Source organism: Hyaena hyaena, unplaced genomic scaffold, assembly GCF_003009895.1.
Source record: "Hyaena hyaena isolate Hyena2069 unplaced genomic scaffold, ASM300989v1 scaffold_32, whole genome shotgun sequence".
In the NCBI taxonomy this organism is placed as follows: Eukaryota; Metazoa; Chordata; class Mammalia; order Carnivora; family Hyaenidae; genus Hyaena; species Hyaena hyaena.
In genome coordinates this window covers 2,919,279-2,940,681 of record NW_024080663.1, presented here as the reverse complement: position 1 = coordinate 2,940,681, position 21,403 = coordinate 2,919,279, and the positions used below count along the sequence as shown (strand labels likewise).

Genomic DNA, 21,403 nt, shown 5'->3' with positions numbered 1-21,403 from the left:
TTCCCATTAGCTTCCTGGTGAGACTGTAAGGTCGAATAAGCTGCCTCAAAACCTGCAAAGGGTAACGGAAATACTCTAATATTAAGCCTGTACAATTTAAATTTCTAATTCTGAAATCATAGTTCTTCAGATATTGTAGAAACCACTGGTATATTTCAGGGCAAAAGAATGCCTTTGAAGATGTGAAATTAAAATGATATTTTAAGCAATGATAATGATAACAAGTGTCTTCAAAGTTGGCACTGAGGTTCTTCTAAGCAACAGAGACTTGGGCATAGAAAAGTTATTCTAAGTTTGTTTTCTAAAATCCCAGACTATCATATTTTTAGCAACTGTTCACCTTTGTACAGAACTGTAATCTTTAATATAAGGCGCAGTAGCTATCATTCTTTAGATTTTATTTTCACATTATAAAAATTATCAAAGATGGCTTTAAAATCCTTACAATCCAATAGTGCAGGTTCTTTTTGAAAGTCAGTGAGCCCGATTTAAAATAAAAATGTAAATATTCCATTATGAATAAAATGCTGTGATCTTATAAATTTTTCACATATAAACATATGCCTTTGTCCTCTTTAGAAAGTTAATTCCTTTAAAAGAGATCCCCAAATCAAAAAGTTTTAATAACCTGACTGCTCACTGAAGATATTAGAAAGACAAAAATCCCTCACATAGTCTCCAACTCTAAAAGTGGCAGAAGGTGAAAGATTTCATTTATTGATATGAATACACATAATTCAATTAGCTTTATAGCAATGATCCGTTCGTACTGTGCTCAATTTTTAATTCCCCATCTTCAAAGTGTCCTTACAATCTTCTATTCTTGTTTGTTAACTCAGTATTTTTCATGTGAAAGATTGACAAGAATGAATAGGCCTCTCTAAATGTTCAGTCATATGTCCAAAGGTAGATAAAATTAATAATATGATTAAAAGGGAAAATGAAATATTTTAAAAAATATAGGCAGAGGGGCATTGAAGAAACAGGAGATATGAATGATGTAACTTTCAATCTTGAATTAATCACCATCTGGGACTGAAATCACTTTTTAAAAGTCAATTTAGTAATGCTAAATTGTACCTCATTAGCAACAATGACAGATAGGGATACCAATGGATGTGCATCTCATGGACTCAAATCACAAACCAACACAAGGGCAAGTCTAGTTTTCCCTGTGCCATTCCATCAACAAATCCACCAAAAGAAGTCTTAGCTCAAAGAAAGAAATGGAATACGTAGCAATGATCAGACTCCTCCTTTCTCTTCCAACTAAAATCATAACTACCATTTTGTACTTACTCTGTGGTGGGATTATGGCATGAATGTCTCCATTAGGTACTGAAATCAAAATTCATTTCACATAGTCTATTGAACTGCCATCAGATGGTAATGACTTTCTGTCACTCTTGACCTAAGGCAGATTTGAACTAGTGACCAAGAGGTTAAAGGCTCTGTATCTGATTACTAATCCCCTGAGATACCTAGTTCCCTCAACAACTACTGATTCTTTTGTACCTCAATCAAACCAAAAGAAAATACACAAAAACCACAAGAAGCAGAAAAGTAGGTCATCAATGTAAGGAATTTATGATAGTTCTGAAGAATTTGACAAACGTCTATTTAAAAATGTACCCATATAATATATACAACTGAGTAGAATCACATTAACTGTTACAGAACTTCATTGTAATCTTCATTAAAATATCATATAAGCTTCACTGTAGAGGTGGAAAACACTGTAGAAAGCTAAAACTTAAAAGACACTTGTGCTCTGGGATTTTACAGGATTACAAAAGACATTTCAGACTTAGTATGATGCCAGAATGTTTATGTGTATATCTTGTGAGTACCTTCTAAGATTATTCTGCTGTAAGAATTAGTTTCAAGGGGGATTGACAAGCTGGAAGGAATAACATAGATTCATAAATAAAATCAAAACAGTATCAGGCACCTTAACATGGATTCTTATTATAAGAATACAGCATATTAAATAAAGGATAAAGTTTTAGAAAGAAAAAGAGTATCATTTGGAAAGATGCACATAGACAAACTCACATATATCACAGAACTATTGGAACTAAACCAAAATTAACTTTTTGTTGTTGCTGAAAGCTGACCTCAAATGGTGGCCGTGAATAAACAATACTCTGTACCATTCAACTTCAATTCAGTGACTCTTAAGGTCATCTGTAAACACGGCAACCAGAACTTTTTTTTTTAATGCTTAATGTCCCAATGTCTCCTTTCTTATTCTCTGCAGTTTCTAATAGTGTTTGAATTCCACAGAAGGAATTCTATCTGGGAGAAACCAAGTCTTCTTTCCTTTTAATTACTTGCCTATATCCGAAGAATCTCTGTATAATTTCTTTCCTTTATTTGAATTTCTATCCCTTCCTCTATTCTTTCCATATTTATTCTTCCACTAATAATGCAAATTTAAATTAATAACATGGCTAAGGATTGCTCTAATGATGTAGTCAAACCAGTAGGTTTTGAGATGATGATTCCCATATATTTGGAATAATTTTATTTAACAAAATGTCTCATTTTGATAAGATCACCTTCTCAGAACTACCATGACTACTTCGGGGAAAATGAGCTTCTTATCTAGAACTGGAATTTAAAAGAATTTAGTCTGTATTCTATTTCCATGTTGGTTCTTAGTAGGGGATGTAGCATGGTGAGATAACATATAGCCTTTTATCCTCTACTTTTTGTAACACAAGCTGTTTATATGTTAATACTAAAACAAAGTAAATTCCCAATCTCCTAAACAATTGTATTTTGGTAAATTAGTAACATTTTTGTAAATGAGTAATAACACTTTGTAAATACATTTTGTATTAAGACTTTTCTTTGGTAAAGAAGGACCTTAGACACCTTAAAAAGTTGGTTGCATCTAACAGACTCACAGGACTGATTTCTTCTCTCCATTTCCTATGTGAGACATTCAAAGGGAGGATAAGGAGTGTTGAATCTTTGGAATGAGTAGAGTACCCTGCGTGTCTATGGACTGCCTACTCCAGCACTGAACTGCATGTTTATTCAGTCAGTGGTATGTTCCTCACCCCATTCATGTTGGTTATAAATGTAAATTAAAATCATACAAATTGAAGAGCTATATCAATGTGAAAGGAAAGGGGGCTGATTCTGTGAAAAATAAGTTGAATGTTTTCAAAAGATATAATAAAGAGGAGTTCCTGAATAAAGAAGTCATTGTGTCAAATCAGATGTAGGTTAAACAAATGAAATCACAAAAGACAACCATACGAAATCCAGAAAATTGCTTGGTATGTTTCTTGAAGATATTGCCCTGCCTTAAAAAACAAAACCAGAAGTTGTAGGCAGTGTTTTATGTATAGGTTTACACAAGAAACATGATAGAACTCTAACCCTTGGCTGCAAAAGAACTCGGCCCCGCTTTTTTTTTTTAAAGAAAAATGAAAGGGAGAAAATATCTTTATGTTTTAAAATAAAATGATATGCTTATGTGTATATCCTTTTTACTATTTCCATTTTAACTTTTTCAAACTGATCAACTAATTACTGATTTTTTTTCATAGAATCAGAGAACTTTTTTATTTCCTATGTTTGTTTTTTAAATGAATGTTTCCGATTTAGCCAATTTATTTTTAATGAATGTTCTGGATTTACCTATATAATTAAAATGCTGCATCTTTATCCCCAATTAACAATTAGATTTATATCTTTAATTATATTAATTGAGCAAACTGTCCCTCTACTTTATTTCTCTGGAAGTCAGGAGATGTGGAATATTAATAATATTAGAACTTTTCTAGCCACTTACTCTGGTTAAGGTATATATGCTTTTTAAATGTTTATTTATTTTTGAGAGAGAGAGAGAGAAAAAGAGAGAGAGAGAGAGAAAGCATGTGCACATGGGAGCAGGGAAGAGGGAGGGACAGAGAGAGGAGAGAGAGAATCCCCAGTAGGCTCCATGCTGTCATTGTAGGGCTTGACATAGGGCTAAAACTCGTGAGTTGTGAGATCATGAGTCATACTTGGGTCATGACCTAGGTTATTATAAACAAAAAATGTATAATGTATAATAGAGACTAAATAAATAGCAGCAATTATTGTGACTAACAAGTAAATATAACAGGTAACTTCCAAGGAGGATGAAAACCAAGGACCACTTCTTTCATGAATTTTCTCCAATAACTCTAGCTAACATTGGTCTCTGCTCTTTGACTACTTTCATACTTACTGGTTGCAGTAAATTTAGCTTTCCGTTATATCATATATTTGTTCTCTATTTTACATGGGTAATCCTTGAATTCACACATTGTTGTAAGCACCTTTAGAGAAGGAAGGTTGATGGATTCATGTGGTTAATTTCCTTTTTTCCCAGTACAGGACTTTTTATCTATCCATCTGTCCACATACATGTGCACATGCACACAGACACAAATACACAGATTCACATATGCACACTGGTTAAATAAATGAATCCTTTGGAAAGACTCGAGTGAAAGTACAAATGAATTTTAAAAGAGATTTTTTGTTTGTTTAGCTATAGGCATTCTTTCAGCTACATACTCGTTATTTGGGTACACTATCAAAATTATCTCAGATATTTATAAATAAATATAATAAAAGTAATAAAAATATTTCTTATTTTTGAATAAGTAATTCTTATTTAAGCAGAAGACAAAAATCAAATATGCCTGGACTCATACTAACATCAAAGTATTATAAATAACAAAGGAGAAGTCATATAGGACCATTTATTAGTTCAACTAAATAAAGACAAATAAGTTTCATATTTAAATAATGACTTTTTCTGATTTCAAAAACCTTTATTTTTTTTATAGGACAAGTTATTTTATTTTTATTTTTTTCCCTTCAGCCGTCATTTTAGCTTTATTAAATATTTATTTATTTATTTTACAAATAGTTTATTGTCAAGTTGGTTTCCATATAACACCCAGTGCTCATCCCCACAAGTGCCCCTCTCCGTGCCCATCCCCCTCTCCCCCCCTAAATAATGACTTTTAAAGAGAGAAATGTTGACAATTTGGAAAATATTTCTCTCTGTATTAATACAAGATCTGACAATCTCACTTTTTATGAAAACAACTGCTACCACATTCTTGCCTCATTACATACCCCTAATTAAAATCCTAAACTGGGTATTCTTATCATGTTCTAACCCCAGTATAATTATAGACCTTTTCTCCCATTTTTCCTACATATTCTCTATGTTTAGGACCTCTACTAACTGAGAATGCCTTTTGGTGAAGTTAAAAGAAGCCATTGCACAGGTGCAAGGCTTAACAGAACAAACAAAAATCACCTTTGTGAAAATTCAAGGAAGGCACTCCTTCCTCTGAATAGAAGCAGCACAACAAAAGATACCATTGTTAGGTGAGTGGAGCTTGGTCAGATTTCAGCCAAGGAGTGCCCCTTCTGTGAGTACCCCTGGGCAGTGAGCAGGCTTTATAGTCTTATCTGGCAGCCACTTTGAATTCCAGTAATTCAAATCACTCATGTTTTCTTATCCTCCTTCTTTATTTGTATCTTGATTTTTGTGAAAGCCTTGCTGACTCCACATCCTGATACCCACATCCAGAGAGAATCAATCATTATCTCTTCTATGCCACCCCGTGCCTTTACATTTTTTATTACTGCATTTATTATATCGTGTTAGATGTATGTTTACACAACTGTCTTCCCTACCAGACTGTGAGATTATTAATGGCAAGCTTTATGTTTTAACTCATATTTATAAACCTTCTGATGGGTACTATCTAAAGAAGGTAGCACTGTTTTTTTAAAAAATGTGTATTGAATGAATGATTCCATGCATGAACAACTATGTTGATAGACATGTGGATGTATATGAATGAATAAATAAATGGCTAAATAAAATGCTTTTGTAATTACCTGAAATAGCTTCTTTAAATCTTCATCTGTTAAAATCCTATACTATTCTTTCTATTCACACTTTCCTATTTTGTATTTTTTTCTCTAATACCATCTTAACAACTCTAATTATCATTACTCATTTATTAATAAATAGTTTAGATACCCCTGAAAAGACCATGCCCTGAAGTGATGCAGTAACTTGCCTGAGGTCACATGGTTCAAAAGTGTTGGGACTGGGTTTAAAAATCAGAGCCTAATTTCTAACTGCTGTATTTTTTTTTTTTTTTTTTTTACCTCTCCTCATTTATTCAGTTTGGTACTCTCTCAAAGCCAAGTGTCCTGAGTCCCAACAGCTGGTGCTCAATAAATGGTAACTGGTGAAATTAACTAATGAAATTTAAGTGGAGCTCTCTTCAATCAACTATGGGAATTACTGAAATCCCAACAGGGATATCATTAAATAATCACATGTGTCTAAAAAAGCATATTACAATAAATTCAAAATATCCAATTGTAATGATTGCACGCATGAATTAAAACTATAATGTGGGTATTAAATCATTTTTAAAGTATACTATCTAGTGTTACATTTCCTCCCAAACTAATGTAAAGCATAAGACAAGCCATGATAAACCTTCATTCATGAATACATTCAGGCATTATAATATTTTTCTTAATAAATGTTGCATTTGAAGGAAACATTATTTATTTACAGTGCTAATGAACTTCTATAACAAACTCATTAGTTTTCTTAACTCCTCTTTAAATTCCTTTAGAATTAATTATCTCACTCTATGTATTTCTATTTAATAGATGAATATACTCTTTCTTTGGAGGGCCTAACAATATACGATCATGATCAGGGGCTCTGATCTGTAGAGACAGATCAGTAGGCAGGCTTCCCTCAGGAAACAGAACTACAGAACACACAGGAGGGGCGTGTTTCTAGAAGTAGAGGAGGAGGTAAAGGCTGAAGGACAGGTAGGATCTAGACAGATGAAATGAGTGGAGTAGGGGAAAGGCCCAGAATCAGGAGAAATGTTGGTATGCTGGGGGAAATTCAAGTTGGCATCACAAGCTAAGGACTTTGGGCTTTATCTTGACTGCAAACATGAGCCTCTGAAGGGTTTTACATGAGGAAATTAGGATCAAACTTGTACTCTAGAAAGATGACTTTGGCTGCAGTATAGGCTCATTGGATTTGACAAGGGAAAGAGTGAAGGCAATTTGAAGAGGCGATAGAGGCCAGAACTAAGTTAATGACAGTGTGGAGAAATAAAAATCTCACTTTGTCTATGTGCTTTTTTAGTCTTATCGCTGCTTAGCACTTTGCAACCAACAGGCAGGGAGGTAGAAGTGTTGATTTTACTTGACAGAGATTTTACCTGCTTTCCATTTCTATTCCATCTTTAAAATGCAATTCAACACTTTGTTTGACTTTGAAGTCTAAAGCCTTCAGCCAAATCCAAAACTCTTACTGGTCACAAATTTTTTATTTTATATTTCAAACACTATCATTCTTAGCAATATGTATTTTTAAAGCACGTGCACTTTTCTTTTTCATCATACCTCAAAGTCTGTTTCTTTTATGAGTAAGTGGAAGCTAAGTAAAATGATTGCTCATTTTTTTTCAGTACACATTTATTATATTTAGGGAAGTAAAAAGATTAAAGTCAAAAGGAAAACATCCTTAGAAATCATTTCAGATGATAATTGTGAAGTACTACAAAACCACCATAATCACAGATATAGTAAATATTCTCTATGTACTTTAATTTCAAAGCTATATGTAGATTTAAAGATTTAGAAACATTAACACATGCCTTTTCCACTGTCCTGCATTCAATTTTACCTTTCAGTTCTCTTTAGCATTTCTGCCTTCCCACCATTGTTAGCTCTGCAAACTGAATTCATGGGTTCACTGAGTTTCATCAGGCCTAGCACAAGAGCCTTCTCTGTCAACTCCTGACTCTACTTTCATTTCTTCAAGAAGTTAACAGACTGGTCAGTGAGATGTCTGGTCAACCAAAAATTGTATTCAGCCCAAAAAACAAGCAAATTAAAATAACTGTATGAAAGAGTCTTTACAGAGATCAATTGACCAGATACATATAACAGAGAGAAGAGGGAAAAAAACTGAATAAAAGTTCATAAGATTATACAACAGTGTTATTTTATATTGAGAAAATGTGTGTGTGTGTGTGTGTGTGTGTGTGTGTGTGTGAACACACTAGTGTAAATCTTCCAACCATATTTTCTTAAGAAGTATCTCTTATTCTGAGGCTGTGTTATTTCTTACTTCTCTCATAAACTTCCTTACTAATATATTTCTTGTATACGTAACATAGTAAATATTATAACATATGTTTGAGTGCTGACTTTAATGCCATTACACAGTAAAATAAGAAGCTGTCAGCCCTATTTGGGTTTTCAAAATTGATTTTGAAAACTGTATTAGTCTGAGCAATCTAGAAATTGGTAATCTAGAAGTCTGAAGGCAGGCACCTGGGTGGCTCAGTCAGTGAAGTGACCAGCTTTGGCTCAGGTCATGATCTCACAGTCTGAGTTCGAACTCCGCATTGGGCTGTGCTGACAACTCTGAGCCTAGAGTCTGCTTCAGATTTTGTGTATCCCTCTCTCTCTGTCCCTCCCCCGCTTACACTCTGTCTCTGTCTCTCAAAAACAAATAAATATTAAAAAAATCCAAAAAACCCAGAAGTCTGAAGAACACTGATGTAGAGGATTTGAAGCTAGTTATCAGAAATGTTAAAGGAGGTGGAACAGGTTCAGAAGAGCATATTTAGTTTAATAGCAGCAAATGAGAACCATAGGTAACCAAGAGGAGATGTTCAGTGAGTCTGAATTATACATCAGCACACGAGTAAAGATTTCCAGTGGACAGCTGGAAAACAGAAGAACACAGATGGAAATACAGATGAGGGAGTTAAGCAAGTGAAGGTGCAATGGAGAGCCTTGAGAGTACTATGACAATAAGAGTAAAATGAGGAAACAGAACTACAGGGTGATAAGTTTTATGACAGAAAGAGCAAAAGGAGTTAATTCAGGAGTCCATCCTGGGTAGTCAAAGAGCTCCTCTGTGTACTTCTGAAGCTATGAGAATCTCCAAAGTACAGGTACTACATGCAGAGACTGGAGCTGGAGCCACAACCGGATTTTCTGTTTTGGGTTTTCAGGTTTCTGCCTGTTAAAATTGCATTCCTTTTCCTTTTTTTTTTTTTTTCCTAGCCTAGTTCCTTCTGACTTCTGACTGACTTGGACAGCATTATTAATTTTACATTTGTCATCTCCATAACACAGTATTTCCTAAAACACTTTTGTCTCTATGTTATGACCCAGAGGCTCGTTACACCTGTTCTTAGAGCCCTGTATTTCTGGGATATCTCACTATGGCCAGGCCACAGCATCCCAACCCCTACTACTAAGAGACGCTGGGCTGAGCTGGGAATAGGTTAGTGAATTGAGCATAAAAAAGCATGATATAATCAATACTCGGTACAGGATCCACCTAGAAGGTAAGCAGTTCCTGCCCAGGTTACAGAAAAGGTAGGAGGACAACCAGAAAAGACTAACTGGTCATGGCAAAGTGGAAGAAAAAGCAAATTTTGTTAGCATGTGAGAAACAAACAAAAGAAACTGAAAGAAGAGAGGCAAGACAGCATGTTATGAATAGAGCCTTTCCTGACTAGGAAAAAAGAAAAATTTTATTAACAAGAGCAAACTTTTCCAGAAACATTATATATAGAGGAGATCATTATATTTATGTTTAATTAATTATAGAGCAAGAAGAAAACAAAGTATTTTGTCAAAAAGTAAGACACCTGAGATCTAGTAATTATGGCTTTTTTCCCCAAGACCCTTTAGTTATTATAAGAGTATGTTTGGCTTTATACTTTGTCATTTTTACATTCTGCATTTGTATCATAAAACTAAATAGTGAAAAATTACAATTGAAATTTATAAAATACTTATTTTTCCAATTAGGTACATATAATTTGGGAAGTGGATAGAAACTCATCTGATTCAAATGGACAGACAGCATAGTTTTCCTGACTGTGTAAGATTGTTAGGAATATAGATCTTACCTGCCATCATACTGTGCACATCTAAATTTGATAAATGTTTTATCTATGTCTTTAATCCATTGATAAATATTTTGAACACAGCAGAACTGGTAAATTCATGCCATTTCCTTGTAGAAATGCACACTGAATTCTCAATCAACTAAACAGTTCTGCTATCTAGTCCATGTTAAAAAATTTTTATCCAACTAAATATATGTATGTAACATATTTCATATGTGGTTATTATATGTCATATATACACACTCTGATGAATGGGTAGCAAAAATAAATGAAGAAATATGTATTCATTGGAAAAAATATAGTTGAAAGTGTTGGCAAATGCTTACCTGTAAATACTTGTGAATGTACCAAGAAGCCTGCTTTCCATCATTCACTGATTCCACAGTAGTGTTAGCAACACCAACAATATCACCACCTGCAAACACCCATGGTTCACTGGTTTGCATAGTTTCTGGATCTACTTCTGGGAGATTCCATCTGTTAAATTTTAGAGGGCTCAAGGCTTCTTTTACTGCAAGAAAAAAAGTGAAAGACAAGAGTCAATGACTTATCTGTGTATCATGTAACAATAATTTGAAAATTTAAAAAAATTATGACTTAATTATTGTTCTAGGGATTCAAACAACTGTTTTTAATGAACCATAAAAATGGAAAGTTAATTAAATAGCCGAGTTAACAATATATTCAAAGCATACTGACTCAACCAATTCAAAGGTACTTCATAGGTAGGTATTAAAGACTATGTATTTGGGCAATATTTCAGATCTGGTATTTATGTCTAAGAAGTACAGATCCATGAAGAAAGAAAGTACAACCATTCACATATGTTAATGTGTATATAATCTATTTAAATCCTTTTAAATGAATATAAAATGAATTTTCTAAAATTTTATTTGTCCATACCATTATTTTCACAAATATGTTATTATTCATAAGATCCTAAATTTGTTCCTGTGTGTCACAGATATAAGTTATATTGTAAATTTGGGTCAATGGCTAGTCCTCTTTCACAACAAGAAATTTTATGGACAAAACAAAGCAAAGCCTTCTACATTTTCTCCAAATTACTTGCACCTAATGCTAAGCAATTTAATGGACCCAGAATACAGCTATATAAGCCATCAATTTCTGTTTATTTTATACAAATCAACAAATGCAAACACTACCATTAGTTCCCTGTGGAAACTGCTTTATAAAAGAATTTTATGTTATTTGCTGTGTGCCAATGAATCTAAATGTGTCATGGAAAAGGAAGACTGTGAGTTCCTTTAAGAAAAATATCCAAAGGAATCTTTGAGTAGACACATAATCTTGAGATTTGGAAGAGATCAAAGAATGTAAGTTATAGAAAGCGTTCAACAAGAGAAGGGCATAAAGGTAGATAGCACCGTATATAAAGGAGCAAACAGAGACAGTGTTTAGGATTAAATGTTCTTTCCAGGTTTTCCTGTCATGGATTTTAAGTACAGCATCTCAAGACAGGCTTATGGAGCCAGTCTTTAATTCAAATGAGAATGTAACAACTTAAACTAAAGAGACTGTAAAATTTTGAAACACAAAAGTTAGCTGTTCAACAGATTAATGAGTTCGTTTAAAAGAAAATAAGCAAATGTTAAAAAATTTTTAATCTGATATCTAAAACCATTTTTCTGAACAAAAATGGAAAAACAAGACATAAAAATAAATCTTTGTAGTTTTTCTACTTGAAGAATATTAGAATTTTAGAAAACTATTGAGGAATTACTTTGTGTGTTCCCTACAAGACTGTAGGTTCCTTGAGATTAACGATGTGTCCATGCTGCTGGCTACTGCACCACAGAGCATTGTACAGTACTTGTAGAGTAGGAGACAAACAATTGAGTAGATGAGTGAATGAATGAACAAATGAATGAATAGCTGGATTAATGCTATTGTGCTCAGGTTTTTATTCAAAAATCTGATACTGTTTATAACTCTGATGTGATTTCACCTTTCATCGAGAGTAAAATTAAATATTCATGTAATTATTTTCAACACAGAATGGCATTTTGAGAAGATTTTTCTAATGTCTTTAAAGGTCACATGAAAAGATACCTTTATCGTTTGTTCCCCATCTCATAACAGATCATCACTACCATCTGTTGACAGTTATTTGAGTTGCAATAAAGTCCTTAGTGAGTGTGGCTTGTCGGTTCAACTTATTATAATAATGGTCACTGGAACATACCATCACTGAATGGTTTATGTAATGGTAGATAGAATAAAAAATAATTTTCCTACATAAGTAATGACCTTATTTGTCCAAGGCTTTCACACAACTTTGCTCTATATAGAGAACTGAACTGAAGATTTTTAAATGAGAAGGAATTCAAAATTATTTCGCCAGGAGATCAAAACCCTTTTATACATATTTCTTATTTATTTTACAGGAGTATCCTTGAAGGTTAGCACAGATTTTACTCTAAGCTTGAGCAAGGTAGGGATTATGCCTTAGTTATCTTTGATTTCCCATAGCAGCTATTAGAGTCAAAGACATACACACTGTGAAGTTATTGAAGCTTAAGCTTCAGGCTCTCTCACTTGTCCTCTTTTAAGGTGCTGTACCTAAATTTAAATTTGTAATTTTTTCTTTTTTATAAAAGAATCCTCAAATTATCTAAGCTTCAGGCCTCATAAAACTGGAATTTCGCATTAAATACAGTACGTTATACAAATAGGTGCTGAATAAATGCTTACTGAATTAAACTGAAGTTCTTGAGTAATGTGTTTTACAATTTCTTATGTCTTAAAAATGTAAATAGTGTGATTTACTTTAATATTAGAGCTCTGTCACAAACTCAGTCAATAGTAATTAGAAGATGTTACTATAAGTTTAATAAGTAAATCTTGCATTTCTTAAAATATTTAGCAACAATACCATAAGCTACTCTAAGATCATTTATTTGTGATTTCAAAAGCACTATTCTATTCATGGGCCTTTCCATTATGTATGTACTGTATTATTTTATGTCTCTACACATTTATACATACTCCTGTCTACTTTTGAAAATATGCTTTTTCCTCAATATTTGATTCATTTATATCTTGAAGTCTCGGGCCTGAATATTAACTGTTTTAATTATTTTATCCTTTGTGATATCCAGCTAACCCCGCTAATAATCAAACAACTCTTTGACACAGTGTTCCAAAACAGACAGGGCGCCTGGGTGGCTCAGTTGGTTGGGTGGCCGACTTTGGCTCTGGTCATGATCTCCTGGTCCTGGGTTGGAGCCATGCACAGGGCCCTCTGCTGACAGCTCAGAGACTAGAGCCTGCTGCAGATTCTGTGATTCCCTCTCTCTCTGCCCCTCCCCCGCTCAAGCTCTGTCTCTCTCTGTCCCAAAAATAAAATAAACATTAAAAAAAATTTCAAAATAGAAAAGGATTTTTCTTTTGTTTGGAAAATTATTTCAGCCTGCTTTTAAAAACTATCTATTCAATTTTCCCCCTAAATCTTTTTAGATGCTTTTAAGTTTAGCATTTCCATAGCTTCATTTAAAAAATAAATACAGGGGCGCCTAGGTGGGTCAGTTGGTTAAGAATCTGACTTAGGCTCAGGTCATGATCTCACAGTTTGTGGGTTCGAGCCCCGCATCGGGTTCTGTGCAGGCAGCTCAGAGCCTGGAGCCTATTTAGGATTCTGTGTCTCCCTCTCTCTCTGCCCCTCCCCTGCTCATGCTCTATCTCTCTTGGTTTCAAAAATAAATAAAAACTATAAAAATTTTTAAAAAATAGAAAAAAAATGAGGTCAAGCAGTTAGTTATGGTGTTATTAAATATTACAGCAAAGCTTATATCAATCAAAATGGAGACCTACTTTTAATATCTAACATTTTGACTTGTCGATACTCACAAAGGATCTTTGGAAAAACAAAGCATGGACAAATTTATATGAATATAAAATTCTACAGTAGGTTAAAAAAATGTTTTCTGTCAGTGGCACTAAGCATCTAATGCAAGAATGAGTATTCATTACAACTTCAACATCAAATGATTAGGATCATTTCCCTGTTGGTACAGTGGCCTCTATATTTAAGTAGATGATCTATATCTGTGTGTGTGTGTGTGTGTGTGTGTGTGTGTGTGTGTTTCACCCTTTACAATAAAATGGAGGGAAAGGAATAGGGGGAGATAATCTATCAATTTATTGGAACTTTGACTCAATTTATGGATCCCAATAACACCTTTCATGATTTAAACCACTCTTTTGAGATGTAGTTATTTCTATTATTTAACCACATTTTGTAAGCTCTAAAGTATTCGATTCAGAACTCAAATCAATGATTCAGTGAAAAAAAAATCCATGTGCATTTTATGCATTTGTGAGAAAGAAGTTCATTTATTTAGCTTCTTCTTATGAGGAAGACTTTCATCTTCTTCATCATTGTGACTATCCTTCTATGAACTCCTCACAGCTCACTCACATCTTTGCTGATACATTTAACTTGAAATACAATGAAAATAAATCTCAGAAGCATATCTTCTTTTCTGCCTTTATTTAGCTTGGAAGGAGTGAAAGCATAAGTGGGTGAAAAATGTATATTTACATTTGCAAACCAAATAACTGCTTGCCATTTCCTATGAAGTGTTAAATGAATATTAATAGAAGGATTGTATTTTTTTCTTCCTTGTTTGTAAAATAACGGGAGTGAGTAGAGAGGGATTTTCCATTATGATATGCACACTTTTCCCACAGATTTCCATGAGATTGCATCTTGATGGAGACTGCAGCATATGTCCCAATAGCTCCATAGTTGAACAGAAAAAGAACTTGAAAAAGAACCCTAAAATATGCTTATTCACAGTCTGTATTATTCTGCAAATGGGAGAGAGATGTGTTAAGTGATATGGTGCCTGGAATTTTATGCGGTCTTTAAAAAGAATGAAAACATCCTTAATTCATACCAAACATTCAAGATTTATGTTAATTTTCTGCTTTAATTACTACTATGTTAGAATGAGCTTATTTAAAAAACAAAGACACTCTGAGGTAGCTTTAAAACAAGAAATGGTTTTGAAATAGGAACTTTTAGTCAATTTAATGTTATGCATGAAATGATTTTTTTATATAGACTTAATTGTATTGTGACACACAAGTTCTTCAATAAGCCACAGCTTAAAATTGCAGAAACCGTCCCTCAGGGACACATCACTAGCAGATGCAGATTGCCAAGGTCAATTAAACTGATGTAGCTGTGCTGTCATATACGTAGAAGAGAAACCCACAAGCATATGACAAGTATATTTCTCAGTATTTATAAAAAGATGTCAAGAATGTTATATTTTAGTACATAAATATAAATTAATTCTGCATAAACAATAAAACAATACAACAGGAATCATAATGAAGAAGGATTATTAGTATTCTTTGAAGTGTTTGATATGCTATAAAACAATGGGGGGATAAAAAATTTCAACACTTATAATAAAATGATATCTTGAAAACATGGATGAATTCATCTATATGCTTGTTGTTTAATTTTGCATAGTCTATTAGCCAACAGGACTGAAACACAATGAAACAAAAAGGCGAGGTGAGGCAATAATCTCGGTAATTCAGAGCTGAAAGTAAAATCTCACCAAGAGCAAATGAATTCTAATTACAGGGCCAGGATATCAGAGTTCTGTTTCAATAGAATAACCTGGCGTAAGGAAGGGGGAGAATCAGAGAATGCCTTCCACTAAGAATATCAAGTCTGGATGGCATGAGCTTTTCTTCACATCTCCCTTCTGGCTGTAAGTATTTCAATCAATATGCAATCCATTCACAAACACAATGGTGAAGTGAAGATTCACACAGTGAAGATTCCTCATTGTCCTTCTGTAAACCCCTCAAAAGTTAACCTTGATTCTGTACCTTCCCATTCCTCCAGGACCTCAAATATCATCTCTTTCTCTCTTTAGAATATTGTATTTCTCCTATTTCTCTTCTCAACTTCTATTCTGAAAAACTTTAGTTTTGGCATGGTTCTCTTTTCTCACTCTAACCTCTTCCTTTACCTAATTTTAGGGTAATTTATACTGACTACCTTCTTTCTTCACCACCCAATTAATTATTTCTCTTAGTCTGCCCCTCTAATGAAAATACGATCTCCATGGTCCCCAAATTCTGTAACCGCAGTCCTCCCTTATGCCTTCCTGTAGCATCTAATACTTGTATCACATTAATTTTAATCTCTTTCTTTGATTTGCAGAATGCTACTATATGCAGGATCTCCTTATCTTTAATATTTCCTTCTTGGGCTCTGGCTCCTCCTCATCTCATCTTCCTCTTCCCAGCTCAGTCATGTGTCTTTAACTTCATCTCTATGAAAATGACTTCAAACACAACCTTGAGCTCTTTTATTCTGGCACTTTTAGTTGCCTATTAGAGATTCCAGTGTGGGTGTTGTATTGTTCCTTCCAAATCATCACATCTAAAGCCCAGTTCACAAACTTCTCCTGGGCCTTTCACCATTTCATGATTAATGTTAGTAAGCTTGCTCTTTCATGTCTTTTACTTATTGTGACTACTATGTATACCTTTTCTCTTCTCCTCAAACTTGTGATGGACTCAGTTCTTTTTTCTTCTCCCTGCTGTCAGGAGAAGACCTTGTCTCATATTTTATAAAGATTATAGAGGCTATTATATGGTAACTCACTGGTCTTCCCATTGCCCATACGATAAATTTACTGGATCTGTAGCCACTCCCTCTCGTCTTTCTTATTTATAACAATTAAAGAGCTCTCCTTATCAAAGGCAGATTACCTGCACTTGAGCCCTAAAATCCTATCCTCTCATTTTATGTAATCTAGGGATTTTCTCCCTAGATTGCATATTCTTTTATCACCCACTCCCTCTGAATTGTTTCTCATAAGCATATATGTACATGTCCAGTATCTCCCATTTTAAAATCATTCCAGATCTGCATTTGCCTCCCAAAACTTCACTAAAAACTCTTCTCACTAATATGATTAATTAGCTCTAGGTTGCCACATCCAGTGACTCTTCTCAGTGCTCCTTGTTTCAGGAAAGACTAGGGGTGAGGTGAGTGAGGCACCCAAAGAAAAAAAAAAAAACACTTCAGAAGATTCTTATGCTCAGGACCTTAGGCTCAGGTACAGGCGAGCACCTCACTTATCTCACCTTAATTGTGGCACTGCATTTCTCCATTTTCCACCCGTATTTAACAGATGACCACTTCTTCCTCATAAATGTCCCTTAGCTTGGCTTCAATGACACAACACTTTCTGATTTTCCACCTGCCTCCACGATCACTCTTTAATCTCCACGGCTGCTTTTTCCTACCCTTCTTTCTCAAAGTATCTAGAAATAAATCCTAAAAAATCTTAGCATAATCTTTAAATCTTCTCTCTCCAATAATCTCAACATCTAATTGGTTACCATGTTCTGACAATTTATCCAAAGGAAACTCTCCTAGCTATTCTTACATCTCATATTATCTTCACTTAATGAAGAACATTAAAAAAAATCAGTATTTACTGACCCCTTGTATGATGCAGGTATGATACTGTACAATTTCATATAATAATCTCATTTAGACCACAAAACAACTCTTTAAGGTAGGTATTAACATCTTAAATATAGCTAAAGGGCGGCAGAGCTGGTATTCAAATCCAGTTATTTCTGACTCCAAAGCCCTCCTTGCCACTGACCTTTGGTGTGGCGGCAAGAAAAAGTCAGGAATGGGCCAACAAGAGTCTCTTAAAGCTTCACAACTGGGGACCATAGGAGGAACTAAAATGAATCAGAAGGGATTGGAAAAACAGCAACAAATTCTAATCTTGACCAGCTTTACAGAAAACAGCATTTAGGTCAACTCTTACAGTAGAAGCTTTTCATTTCTCTTTTTGGTAAATTAACCACAAGCATATTCTGTTAACCTAGTCACTATGTGACTTCATTTTAGTTATTTGCTTTGCCTCCACCATTCCTTGTGTTTAGGGACCATACCTGAGTCAGCTTCCTCCCCAGCATCTAGCACAAACTGGTACATAAGAGAGACTCCATGAATGTTTTTTGGTTGAAGAAAATGTAATAGTTGTCCATTCCATTTATTTAGCACTCATATTACCCTGTTTTGATTATTCTTCCTGTGCATAATATTTCCACAATAAGAGAAAGCTCATTGTGTAGAGGAAATACAAATATTTTCCTTTAAAAAAAAGCTTCAAAAAAAACCTTTCTATAGTGACAAACACACTGACCAGGAAGAATATGCCCTTGGTTAATTTCTTTTGATTAATTTAACTATTCCAATTTTCCTATTGTTATTACATAATGTTCAGTTTATATATGCTGGTAGAATTTAGGCAGTGGGAAAGTATAGATTTAATTTTCCTTCTCTTCATGCTTAGAACAAGTTTAAACTCCCAAGTTAAATACGAAGAAAAAAAAAAGAAAGAAAGAAAAAAAGAAAGAAAAAAGAAAAAAGAAAAGGAAAGAAAAGAAAATGGATATCAATACTAGCCTTTAGCAACTCCTTTTGTTTTACTTGTATTCTACAGGGAGTCCCACTCTCATTTCCTAAACTGACCAACTAATCAATTAAGAATTAAAATTGTTCAAGCACTTCACCTTGATTTGCTTATTTTCTCTGCAATAATTCCATCTATTTAAAACCCTAAACTCCTTGAAGATTTGATTTCATTTTAACTGGAAGAGATCTCCTCAAGGAGGTCAGTGTCCTTGAAGGAAATATATGGGGATTGTTTTCAAATTCTCTGTTGGATTCCCAAATGCTGTACTTTGATTTGCTTATTTATATTCAATGATACCATCTACTTAAGACTACAAACTCCTGGAAGGAATAGATCATCCTTTAATCTGATTTGGACCATAATCATCATAATTCTATGCGCATTTGGGTGCTTAATACTTCTTGATAATTAGGAGACAGTGAAAAAAGTAGAAAGGCTACTGAAACATTCTATATATACTTCTCAGTGAAAGAACCTTTTAAAATGCTGAATGATACCATCAAGTGATATAAATAATTAAAGAAAGGGATTAAGAAAAATGTTTAACATAAATCCCCATTTGCTACATTTAAGGCATAAATAAAAACAAACAGAAAGCCAGTAGTAAATTATACTACTGGTGAAAACAATATTATTAAAATATAAGTGAATACTGAAAAATATTTTAATTAACAAAATAAATCAAATGGAAAAGATTCCCTAAATAGAGCTTTAAAAGTAAGTCTATGTGTGTTTGACTGCCATGACTAATTATGTATCCATGTAATGTGTGTTCAATTTGGGCTTATTTAAATAGCAGAAATGCTCATTAGCTGCAGTATATCTGTGAAGCTTCAGTAAACAGTTTAATGGTTTTTATGTTTAACCAATTTCATAAGTTCCTGTAATTTTAGCTTTAGCAGCTCATTAATGTTATTTTTTGATATCCATCTTACGACTTTTTTTTTCCTTGTCAATCGGCTGTAGGCATACTTTAATGCAAACTTAAAGCATACAGTAGAATATATTTTAAGTAATTTTAGCACATGAGTAAATGCATAATTCAAAAATACAGCTTCTTTATACAGAGCACGGCTTATTACTATGCAATCAAGAAATACTTTGGTGTTGGCGAAGGTTATTGTGTTCATAATGATATTAATGACATTTATTGAGAACACCTCCATGAATGCATGGCTGATTCTGACCTAGGCAAAATACATATTGTCTCTTTGAATCCTCTCAAAATAAATGTTATTTCATTGTACAGTTGAAGAAACTGAAAGTGAGGTATGTTACCCAAGTCACACTCTTAGGATTTGAACCTAACTACAGGTAAGTTACAGAGGTACCAGCTGGAAAAGCCTGGAGGTCTTCGGGGGTATTTGGAGATATATACCTAGAACTCAGGAGAGAGTCCTGTATCTTGGGATAAGATATAGTCATAAGGATGGATAAAGTTCATCAAAAACATAAATCCAGTTAAGAGTCAACCAGTTATTTTTTAAAGTGGCAGCAAGCACAACCTGAACTAAAGCCAGAGGGGGAATTATCAGCATCTCATGACTTTCAAGGTATTTCTGAGTCAAGAAGAGATAATTTCAAGAATTGTAAAATACAAGATAAGTATAAGGGAGGTAACTAAACTTGGTTATCTCAAGGTCAGTGAGAAGTAAAAAGATGAGATTTGCCGGTAATGATGAAAGTGAAAGGTAGAAAAAAGGGGTTAAGGACAGAAGATCTGCAAAGATGGCAAGACAGTGCATGCAGGATACACTTTCCAGGAGCTTAAGAATAATTGCATAGGAAAAAAAAATAATAAGGCACTGGCTGGCATTCATTCATTCAATTAGCAAATATTTACTGTCTACCATGTATAAATCCTGCTATAGGCACTAGAATAAAGTGTAGATAAGGAACCTGTCCTTGTGGGGTATATATTTCACTTCGCAGGAGATAAGAAACAGAAAGTAAACAAGTACGTGAATTTTGTGATTGTGACAATGGTTATGAAGAGGATTACATGGAAGGGGGTGTTATAAGCTGAGGGAAGTGAGAAGGGGGAGAGGTGCTTTAGATCCAGGGAGATGGAGGGGCATAGAGGGTTCTTTGATGAGATGACATTGGAGCTAACACATGAAGGCTAAGTGTAAGAATAAGCCAGCATGTGATGACCTCGAGGCAGATCACTGCAGGCAGAGGGAAGCATTGCAGAGGCATTAGGGTGAGGTGAGGCCAATGCACTTGAAGAGTAGAAGGAAGTGGCAGAAAGAAAGGATACAAGGTAAAGAGAGGAGCGGAGGGAAAAGTAGGGACTTCATCAAGGAGGGCTTTATAAGCTACGAGAAGAATTTTATTCTAAATAAAGTAGGAAGTGACTGGAGGGTTTGGAATAGGGGAATGACATGATATACTTTCTGTTTATAAGGGCTGATTCTGTTAGGATTATATAGGATTATATGGAAGAAAGAGAAAGAACAAAATGACCAGTAAAGAGACTGTCTTCTTTATGCAAGTGAGTGTGTCCAGCATCTGACCATTCCCTCAAGAGAAAGACTTGCTACCCTATATATGACACTGGATATAAATACCACTTCCATATGCTTCTGTCCTTAATGTGGATTTTTTGTAGGGACGTTTTGAATAAAGCAGTCATCCATTCTCTTCTGCTCATCCCAACATTCAACTATCTCTTCATTCATTCATTCATCCCTTTATTTATTTAAATTTTTTTTCAATTTTTATTTATTTTGAGAGATGGAGAGCCAGAGCATGAATGGGTTAGGGGTAGAGAGGTTGGGAGACACAGAGTCCAAAGCAGGTTCCAGGCTCAGAGCTGTCAGCACAGAGCCTGATGCAGGGCTCAACCATGAGATTGTGACTTGAGCTGAAGTCTTACGCTTAACTGACTGAGCTGCCCAGGAGCCCCTCATT

General features: G+C 34.3%; 1 protein-coding gene across 1 annotated transcript in view; it reads right to left on the bottom strand.

The window, feature by feature from the left end:
* Window positions 1-21,403, bottom strand: part of DPYD (dihydropyrimidine dehydrogenase) — an 821,052-nt gene that overhangs the window by 410,684 nt on the left and 388,965 nt on the right. The window contains exon 12 of the mRNA XM_039228461.1: window positions 10,319-10,503. Coding sequence (XP_039084392.1) covers window positions 10,319-10,503 — 185 coding nt within the window. The remainder of the gene's footprint in view (window positions 1-10,318; window positions 10,504-21,403) is intronic.